Source organism: Pavona decussata, unplaced genomic scaffold (genome assembly GCF_977016875.1).
Source record: "Pavona decussata unplaced genomic scaffold, jaPavDecu1.1 SCAFFOLD_198, whole genome shotgun sequence".
NCBI classification, from domain to species: Eukaryota; Metazoa; Cnidaria; class Anthozoa; order Scleractinia; family Agariciidae; genus Pavona; species Pavona decussata.
In genome coordinates, this window is record NW_028145606.1 from 9943 (window position 1) to 21260 (window position 11318).

The window sequence follows — 11318 nt, forward strand, 5'->3', positions numbered from 1 at the left end:
AACTGTTCTGGTTTGCCGGCGTTATGTGGATACGTGTGGTTTCCAGTCAAGAATTAAGTTAAATGTAACGTTTGTAAAACTGGGAATGCAAGCAGGAACAAGTTACAGTCTAGTCGAATTGACCACCGCAGAAGCCGTAATTTTATCTAAAAGGAAAAACATGAACGGGAAATTATTATACTGGAATACTCACCAGGTACAATTTTATGTTTGAACTTTTCAAAAGTAATTCCAGTTGCTCAAAAGTTTATCAATCTGTCAGTCGCAGCAGTTTCTCTCCAAACCGTGCTAAGCGAAAAGTTATGTCCATTGTTTATCATAAATTGAGGGCGCTACTGCTTGCACTGATTTTGTCAATTAAATTTATCTCTGCACAAACTCGCTAAGCAACGAAGGAAACGCTGAATATCAAAACAAATAAAAACACAGGATATAAATATTCAAATATGAGTATTTGAGTAGATTTGTTTTGCATTTAGAGAGAAAAAAGCGTAATAACTACTGGGGTATTATTCATCCATTGAAATCTGTGGTTGTTTTTATTGCAGATATATTTTCCTGCGTTGTTATTCAGTCAACCAAGAACCTACTGCGGGAAGAAAATATGCCAAGAGGTAGGAGAGTGCTAGCCCTTAAAAGTGTTTAGTTTTGTTTCTTCTCATTTTAACTCGTGGCACTAACAACAGCGAGCGTGCAGGTAGCAAAGTAACGAAGAGAGAAATAAGAATGTCTTCTTTTTCTTTCTACGTTCCGTCTTCAAAGACTCGCGGTAAAGTTTCTTCCTTTTTTAGATCAGCTAGCTACACGTATATTGTATTAGCCTGAGGTCAGATGATCACTTGATATTTGCTCGGTTCAGAAAGGTCGGCACTTTTACAAACTGCGGACTTGATGGTGGAACGTCTGTGCCGGCATGTACAGTATACTAAACAATAACACCATGAAGTACTTAATTCCCAATATCTTCGTCTCGTACAAATGCCTTAAACATTCTATCCATCGACACAGCCATCTCGTGGAACACCGGTGACACCAAAGAAAACTACTGAGGCTCAATAGCTCTCAAAAGCTTTGCCCTTACAGGTTGCTTTAGGATTTAGTCCAAATATTTCAAGGTTCAAGGGAATCATTATCTTAAACTGCATAATAGACACAACTACCCTGTATTCAGCGGCACAAAAAACAGCATCTTTAGCTTTCCTTATATACTTGGTTTTTATATATATATATTATATATATAGACATTTGAATTAATATTACTTTAGTGTTCGCTTTGAATATTTATACCAGTTAGTAATCATATTACAGAATGAATTGATTTTTTCAACCCGGTTCCTCTCTTATACTGGTGAATAAAGAGTATTCTCAAATAGTTTTTGTTTTTATTTTTATTCATCACAACGAGAGTTGCAATAAGGGGGCAACTATTTTTTTATCGGAGAGGAGATAAAAAAGCTATTACTGTCAGTAAATTCATTTCGGCGATACGTTGTGGGTGTTTGAGTACGTTCATCAAGTATAATTCCCCTTTTTTGCTCCATGAATAAAAAAGTAATTATTCCAAATTGATCTTCCTGAACCGTACCAGTCATTGTTGTTCACATCCTGTATTCAGCGGAATGCTTGCGGGCTGAGGAAGACTATAATTCACAGGATCAAATTACTTCTTGAAGTGCGCTCACGTACACGACGAATTTAAGTTTGCGAACTCGTGTTAGCAAATTAATTCACGTTGTTGTGTGTGAACGCTGCAAAAAATTTTGGTGTTGGCAACCTGTTCATTTTTGCCATATTTACATATGCCTTCAGAAAATTATTGCTACCAAACTCATAGGGCTCCCAGGCTTACAAACAGACGCGCTTCGCGACGAAATGTAAGCCGATTCGTATGGACCTTATAGCGGATTAGGCGGCTAACGAAAAATGTTAACAAGCAGTTTTATTTTCTACATTCAATTGTTAGCGGGTATTTTATTTCATACATCATTTTCTGAGAATGATAAATCATCTGCGGCTAGTCCGAGACAAAACCTCCTCATAAAACTTTGCCCTCCAGCGCGCGAGAAACACCGCCAGAAACACAGGCTGTATGTCTGATAACACTGGCCAATATCAGCAGTGGTATACGCCTGAATTTTATCGGTTGTGCATAGTATCATTCAGGAGATGTTGTCCTATGTTTATAAGTTTATACGGTAGCTTAAGGACGATGCCTTTTAACACAGAGGTATTTTTGCACAGTTTATGACCATGTGGAAAAGCAGATCTTAGCAAGGACCATTGGAATACAAAAAGAAAATTGGGGGAACCACGCATTTTTTAGAAATAATTATTGAAGCTTATATTAGTTATATCTGCAAAATTTGTGGTTACACCCATACACTTTTCACACTGGCGACGGAATCGGAAACGTAAGGAACCTTCTGTTCCAGCGTGAACCAAAAAACGGAGAGAGGGATCGCAATCTTGAGCTCCACGGAATCGGAATCACAAGGATCAGAACGTTTCCTTTTTTCAGCCGTCGTGTGGGCTGGTTGATACTCAGCAGATCTCCCAAGACCGAAACGTTGCCGTAAAATCGGGTTATGTCGTAGAAATTTGGTACAAAGTTTGAAACGAGACGCCTTTTCGTGACAATAGAGTTTCACCATAAGCGAACCGTTGTGAAATAATAATACATGCAGGTTTGAGTCATACTGAAGTTTTTTTATTCTTCTGCAATTTCAGGCCCAGCAGTATGTTTTGTAAACTGAACTTAGGGGAAATGAAATGTTGCATTGTAAAATAAAAACGCGTTTCTTTTACTAAATTTCACCATCAGCACTGAAAAATGAAACAGTAGCGTGCAGAGATAAAATTATTGGGTATCAAAGTTACATCATATGTCCAAATTAATATAGTAGATTAAACTTGGACAAGTCAAGCTTTTTAGGCTGTATTGTTCTGCGTGTGATTTCTCCATGGCGTCAGTGTGCAGGAAGAAACGGCTTCCGTGTTTTGACTTCTGTTGTCACTTTTGTATACTGGTCATTTTTCCCGCGCCTGCGCACAAACGTCTCCTATTTCCATTTGAGCGGAAGTGTCTTCGTTCCGCTTAAGGAAACATCTGCACGCAAGCTATTATTTCCATTTTCAATTTTTCAGGGAGATGTTGTTTTGCATGTTACGGGAAGTTCTGTGTTAAGAGCGACTCTCTCTAAGATTCTCATATTCAATTGTCATTTAGAATATAGATTTCGCTGATAATTCTTCCATCAACTTCTTTTGGCAAGTATGAAAAATATGAAAAAAGATCGGAGAAGTTTAACTTTCTTAAAATTTTCTGATTCGAAATTTTCGCACCCTGGGCTGTGCTCGAAACCCAGTGACAATATCGTGAATTTTGCAAGACTTGCAACTGTTAGTTCTGGAGAATACACTGATCATTCAAAACCTCCTAATTCGTTAGTTATAAACAATGACCCTTGACGTTAATAATGTTACGAATTACAATCATAAGCTTTAATTGCAGTAATAAATCGGAGGGAGCAAAGTTTAGCTAAAATTAGCTACTTTGAGCACTTATCGTAACATGCGATTTAGCTCAAGGTCAGAGGAATAAATTCAGTGAAAAAGTGGCTCGTACTTACAGGCCCTTCAACATATCAGTGGAAAGTTCCATCCATCTTTTGTGAAAATCTGTTAAAACATTTTGCTGCAGTCCAGTTTTTGTCCCACAAGTGACAGGCGAAAGTTGTGACATTCGACTAATAAACACGACCAGATTTCCGTCGAACATGTCATCAACGAATGTTGGCAACGCTGAAACCAAGAACTGGGATAACTGTCACTTTGAAATTTCTCCACGAATAATATAATGATAATGTTAGTAACATCAAGCCTTATTTATTATTTAGTGTCCACCACCAAATTAATACCCAAGTTCAAGGTAAAACCACAGCTATGTCTACAGAATAAGCAGATTTCAACTTATTTGACATTCTCAGCAGCAAATGTGCCAGGTGCGATCTCGTGCGTATCACTCGTGCTTCATCACGTGCAATTTCGCAGGATGCACGAGTGTGCATTCACCAAGCTTGTTATAACACTTATAAAACAGTTTCATTTTCACTGCAAACAAGAAACTACCACCGTCTCTGTGTCCATTGCTGACGAACATTGGTGAATCTGGCAATTTTGGTGAGTGATTTATAATGGATATCTCCCTTAAAATTCGTTCCATCAACGCGCTATCTAGATTCATGATATCCACATTTTCACGATTTTTAAAAATATGGCCAATTCGTGTTTAGCCATGTTTAGGGTCTCATAGAACTCTTGCCGTTCATAGCCCACATTACAATTACATTACAAAATGGTCAGTTAATCTTGGAAGACCATAACGAAGTCATTTTTTGGTACCGCACCTTGTGAACATTTGACCTCAGATTCACCTTCAGTTCAAATTCCTCCTAGACTTACAAAGTTAATCTTATAAAGGCATGATTTTGGCCTTTTGATCGTTATGGCCAGCTTACAACTACAGTAGAATCTCCCACTTGTACTCAGTTATGGTCCCATCAGCCACACACTAGACCGAGGTAACACTACCTATCGGCACAAGAAGCAACCCGGGCGCCTTCGTAAAAACTTGATGAATGTGTGTCCGCCCACACGAGATCCGTCTGTTCGCAATTGTTGAGAACATATGCGAATTCTCGTCCTACGACGTCATGATGACGTAAATCCTGAGTCAAGACTGAATTATCGTCAAAATCACATGCTGAACGGCAGCTGCTCATAAAAGCACTTAGCATACAACAAGGGCATGAAATTCAACCGAATATCAGAAAAGGGCGCGATTGTCTTTCCAAGCGTCGCTCCAGTTTTGAGAGAAAATAAGGTAAGATGGAGTTTGAGAGAGTTCGTGGCTGTTCATTAATTTGCTTTCTGGACTCGGTATGTGCAATACTAATTAATAAGCGATTATAGTCCTTAATTTTTGCGAGACTATCTTCTCTTTAAAAATGCTTCAACATTAAGGGTGAGTTCGATTGACCCTATTCCGGAATAGGAAATCTTTATTATTTCATCATTAAGTGTGCGTTAAATGTATAAATACAGAGAAAAGCAACTTCTTTTACTAAATACATTGGACCGCGAATAGCGAAAGCTAATCGAAATACACACAATGGTTACTAGAAAACCCCTTTGAGAGGTTTTTGACAGTAACTGGAGTGCAAATTGTCTCTTAAATTATCGTGTTTCAACGAAAGTTTGTAGATACGTTTTTTCCAAATTTATCCAAAAAGAGAAATCTAGCAGCTATTCCGCTTATTCGTATTTCGAAATGCGGTAAATCGAACGCAACCTAAGTGCTAACTGTTGAATGAAAATTTCATCTTTCCCTGTGTACACTCGAGATTAGCAGCTCCATGATATAAACAAAATTATTCCAAGGAATATTTTTCCTCGATTTTTGTGTATTCTGTTCGAGATACTGGATTTTCCAACAGACGAGATTGATCAAAATGCATGCACTTTATTCCAGCCGTGATTTGGATTATGGATTAAAGACTTAAGAGCATTCCCGTTGGAGTGTTGGGCGTTCCGGTTTTGTTAACTAAAGTTAACTTTTCTGTTAGTATAAAACTCAGTATTAAAAACTGGATCACTGTATAATGCAATTCCAGGGATTTGATTGGCTTAGCGGTCATGGTATATGAGCCATTATACCATGCCCAAGAAATGGAGACCATTAAAATTGTCTTATGGTTGTTCTTGCGAAGCAATATCAACAAGATCAGCAATATTTCTTGACTGTTTTTTATAAAACAATTATTCCTCTCACGCTTGTTGGATATGAGATGATTATAGCCAACTCGGCACTACGCGCCTCGTCTGCTATCTATCATCTCATATCCAACGCGCTCTCGTAAAATAATTGTTAAACATGAGGGCAAATTATAAAAGAGGCAGTAAAAAGCATTACTGACGCGAGGGAAGAACAAGAACATACAGATTTGGAGACAGTCCAAAAAATGCTTACCTTGATAGTTACGAAAGCAGATTTTTCTTTGATAATCCTACTATTCCAAAGCTATTGATGATTTGTAGAAAGTATGTGAAGATAAAGTGACAATTTAAGAAGCCACGGAAGTTTCAAAGACTTTTAAAGAGGATAAACCTCCTGGCAATGAAGGACTTGTCTACCTCTCCTAGGCAAGCAATTATGTCTGCTCTTTCGGTAACTTTTCAAGAGAAGACTAAGACCATTTGATAATTCTTTGCTCTCAATCAAATTAAAACTTTTTGGAACGATTTCAGGCTCTTTAAGTATGATCTTATAAAAGAAGATATTACTTTAACTGTCTGAAAGAAATATTTAGGGGTGTTTGTGGAAACAGTCATGAACTTTTGAACTACTGAATGTCTTTTGGTAGGAAAATCAGTAATTTATTAATGCAGGAGGAAAATAACGGGATGGAAAAGGCTTTTCTAAAGGAGCGCACTAGTTTTGGTTTTATTTGTTCATGTTTTGGGCTGTTGGCTGAAAGAGGAAACTCTTCGTTATTGTGAAGCGAAACCAATGTGTCCCTGTTGGGCTAATATAACTGGAGAAAACGCCATACGGTTCGGGAACAAATCTTGTTTTTCAAAACACATTTGCTTTCCTGTCTTCTTTCTATCTGTCTTTCTTTCCTGCCGCAAAATCAGGTTCCGGCAGGTTTATATTTTTTGAAACAATACCGTAAGCACAAGATTGCAGAAAGAACAAAACGATCGTTTTCATTTGCAAATCGTACAGCAGGCGGCCACGCGGCCGGTTGAAGGATGTGCGCCAGTATATTTGTGCACCTGCACCGGCCAAATATTCCGCGAAGACTGATTTTATCAAAGCACTTTACTACAGGGCAGAGTACGTTAGAAATGCAGGCCTAAATCATTTAAACTTTATTTTTTGCTTATGAATCCACACAGCCGGTCTGTTTCCAATCTCCTCTCCAGGCCTTGTCGGGCTTATCGAGCAAATCAAGTTTGAATGTTGCAGGCTTGGGGCTGAAATGGGATTTTCCACTAATCCTTATTTCCTTTCTATGAATAATATTAAATATTACATTTCCGAGCACAGAAATTGTGAACCTTGCCGTCTTAACATTAAATATCTAACCGCAGTCTCCAGGAGCCAACAAAAAGTGCTGCTATTTTACTAAGAAAAAAAAAAAATTTTGAGCTAAAATAACAGTGACAGTTCATAAAAGTAATTTGCCTACCTCATTCATGCTAGATGTGATGTAAAAAATGATATTCTACCTGTACAGTTATAATAAGTTTAATTGTTTTCCTGTTTTAGCTTTCTTGAAATTCTAACAATGAACTTTTTACCTTTCAGAATGTTTTATCTGTAATTAATTAGCGCCTTTGGATCGTGCACAAAAAGCGCTACAAAAATTTATTATTGTTATTATTATTATTATTATTATTATTATTATTATTATTATTATTATTTATTTGGATGTTATGTCCCTGAAAAAACGTACATAGGGTGCGAACGTAGCCTATGACGCCTGTCTTAAACGACGAAACTTGGTATATCTATAATTAAAAATTCAATTTATTGATTTAATCACACAGACAACACTAAGAATGAACAGCTCAAGCGTCTCCTTGGAAGACAAAAGTTCCAGCCAATTATTTATCCTATCGGTCAACATTTCAATGTCTATCGTCGTCCTGACGTTCCTCTGCCACCTGGTATCCCTGCTCACATTATTTCGCACCGCCATGCGACGAAAAATCTTTACTCCGTTTATGATAAACATCAGCATTATCTCGCTGGTGCTGGCGGCGTGTGGCTACTCCGTGACTCTAGGCACCAACTTAAAAATTGAAACTAAGAACGATACAAGAGAAGCGTTCTTGTGCAACTGGGTTGCGTACGTGGGTGTCCTGTGCAAGTATGCTTATTCAGCAACTTTGTGTGCCATGAATATTGTGTCTAAAGTTGCCGCTGACCGGTGTTCACGCAATGAGGCTCAACCAATGTCGGTGAAGTCTAACGTCATCGTGTTCATGGCGCTGTGGGTATACCCCCTTTGTATGAGTGGAATTCCATTCCTTGTAGGGAATCTTTTCAGGCTCTCAGCGTCAGAGTTGATATGCCAATTACACTGGCCTTCTAAAGAAACAAGTCATAATTTCTACAATAGCTTTGCTGGTATCGCAATGTTTCTCTTACCAATGGTGTTGTCTTTCACGACGCAATATCTTTTGTCAAGGTAAAGTAAATCGTTCGAAAGCTCACACAACATGATTATCATTCTTTGCCCCGGCCACTTTTATTGTAAGGTTTTTGGGTTGTCCCCCATACCCCAACATGACTCAACTGACGGGAGGGGAGGGATGGGGAGGAAAGATGCTTAGAATCTTCACTTAGAAGTTCCAAGGAGTTTCTTTTCCCACCACTCTAAAAAGTAGTCCTTGTTTGTACATCCTGTCCAACTTCAAAACTGGCCTCAGTCACGGTGTGCGGGGGAGGGAGGGGCTACTCAATAAAGTGCCATATCGGGAGGCGGGAGGCTCCCTCCCCCCCCCCCCCCCCCCTCTTGATTCAACCTCTTACCTATCACAGACAGCCAACTTTTACGGAAGTGGGATCCCGTTCACACACATGAAACAAAGAATTGCTCTCCGTTCGGCTTATACTTCAAATATTTATCACTGGCAGAAGAATATCTCCTACACTCCACATATCAATTTGAAGGGAACGGAACTAATTAAATAAATAAATAAATAAATAAATAAATAAACAAGAGTAGGGCATGGAGTTCCCGGAGTCGTGTTTTTTCTGACTTGTGTTGCTGTCATTCCTCTGGATGAGAGAATTTCAATTTTTTGACATGTTCGTCGAGTTTCATTTACTCCTTAAGACTTTTTGCTCTCACAAAATTGACAGAAATCTCCATCCACAGATTAAGACTCCCATAAAAAATTTCATGTCACTGGGTTGTAGTTAGAAACTAGTCAGACTTCACGATCGTTTTTTCACGATAGCCTTAGTCCGAATAAAACAACAATGGTATTCTGGGACTTGATTGTCTAGTAACAACTGCATTTTGTTTCATTCATGCAGAACCTGGAGAAGGACACATTACATAGAGAGTGCTACAATCATACAAAGGCTTGAGTATCGTAGGAAACTTAACAGGATGGTTATTGCCCTAACCGTCTACTTCTTTCTCAGCCATTTGCCGTATCACGTGACTAATTTCATTGCCATGGCAACGGAACGTTACACCCTTACCCCCAAGACAGCGTTCATATTGGAGCTCGTCGAGCAGTCTAATATATTATGCCCGCCTTTCGCTTATCTTTTTCTGAATAAAAGATACAGGATTGCATTAAAGCAACTGATTACAGGTACGGCAGCACGAACACGGAGAGTCGAAAATCACGCCGCCAGGCGCAACCGCAACGATAGGAACTTCTACCTGGCCACTGAGCGTGTCCCCAATAGACTGCAGGAGTGGCAGCGAAGACGAGTAAGGTTTGCCAATAAAGTAGAGCCGTTAGCAGGCCCATCCGGAACCAATCCCGCTGTTAGAAACACTTTAAATGCTGGACATTCGGTATCTAATAATTTAACACCTTCAACGCGTGACGCGTCGACTCTCCCTGTGGCGGATTTCACAAGCAACGAGAAGGCGAACTTAACGCGGACCACTAGCGGTGACTCACAACGCAACCAACCTGCACAGAATAATTTCTGTAATACTGAACCATCAGGCAGCCGTCAAATCCATAATGAGACGTGATGGTCAGTCTAGGGCTGTTGCCATTTCTCACCTAACTCCACCCTAGACAGGATCGATAGGGTTGCTGGGCAGTGACGTTAGTTTCTAAAGAAACTGATGGTCGGTGGGGGAGTGGGAACGAATGTTTGATTTTATCAACCGAGTTAAAAAGGTAATTTGGCCACTGTAAAGAGATTAGAGAGCTCTCAAATCTTTTAACGGCTGTCAAACGCTGGAAACATTTCAGGCCCGAAAACTATTAAAGGGGGGGGGGGGGGGTCACATTTCAGGGCATGTGCATGAATCTAAATGCTTTGAGTTTCTCTTTTATATCAAAAATCCCACTCACATGTACTTCAGTGATAACATTCTATAATTAGTCCAAGCAAAATGACTGATGACCAAAATTCACAGAAAATGCTAGTGGATTGTACTCATATTGTCAATCAGTTGAATTTAGCGTTGACCCGTAGGATTTATTCCACGGTTGATGTGTTTACAGTTATTTGCATGCGAAATAACGCAATCATATGAAAAAATTACCACCCGAGTTACCTAACTTCCGTTCCGAATGGTTCATAAACAACAAATTAATTTAAACAGGCTTGGGTCACAGCGAGCAAAGGTGAAAAAGTATTTTGATTCATAGACATGCGCAGAACCGTGAACCACTCCCTTTAAGTGCACGATGTCCAAATCCCACAGAAATTCGAGTTTTAACAGTTTTGAAAGCTAAAACGTTGAAAGGCTTTACAAGATTGAGAAACTCACTGGGTTAGCTTTCACGATCGACAAACTATCGATAGAAAACGGATTTGAAGAATACTTCTCGGGCCTGAAAACCCTTCGGGAGTTTTGAGAATGAACCAAATCTATAGCCTGCCGAACAGGCGTTATTTATTTATTTTATTTATTTATTACTATTATAATTTTTTTTTTTGCGTTTTTCAGGCGACCAAAGGCAAGCGCGAGTCACGCCTCTCCCGTCGCGCGTGAATCGTGCTTCGCGCTTGCCTTTGCTCGCCTGAATAACACAAAAAATTACGCCTGTTCTGCAGGCTACCAAGCCTAGGGCCAATTTAATAAAATGCTTACACTTTAAACTAACAATCTGGATTCTTGTTATTACACGCTCATGCAGAAAATGAGTCCGCTGAGCAGCATTGTTAGAATTCTTTAAGGATGATTATTAAACTCGTCTTTTTTTTTACTTTTCATTGTCTCTTTTTCCGTATGTATGCTAAACCCACGCCCAAGCTTGTAGCTACAGTGGAAACTCTCTTAACAGACACTCTTGTAAGTGGACAGCTCTACTTACGGCCTTCACAAAACCCCGTTTGAACTCCCATACAAAATCTGTATTTACACATTCCCGTAAGCGGCCGCGGACACTTTCAGGGGTTACGATTTAGACTTTTCCTTTGTTTTTAAGCTCGCGTAGGCGGGTACCCTAAAGGAAATCGCATTAGCTTCTGCATCTTATTTTAATCAATCAACCTCACATCGCTGTTCGTCATCGCCATTATCACGGCATTGCATAAGCCA

General features: G+C 39.3%; 1 protein-coding gene across 1 annotated transcript; it reads left to right on the forward strand.

Annotated features, from left to right (window-relative positions):
- Positions 1-552: 552 nt before the first annotated feature.
- LOC146461392 (opsin-3-like) lies at positions 553-10014 on the forward strand. The gene is made up of 3 exons (XM_085086889.1): positions 553-614; positions 7615-8258; positions 9113-10014. Exons 2-3 carry the CDS (start codon positions 7627-7629, stop codon positions 9792-9794), a joined length of 1314 nt encoding a protein of 437 aa, XP_084943015.1. The 5' UTR covers positions 553-614; positions 7615-7626; the 3' UTR covers positions 9795-10014.
- Positions 10015-11318: the final 1304 nt, after the last annotated feature.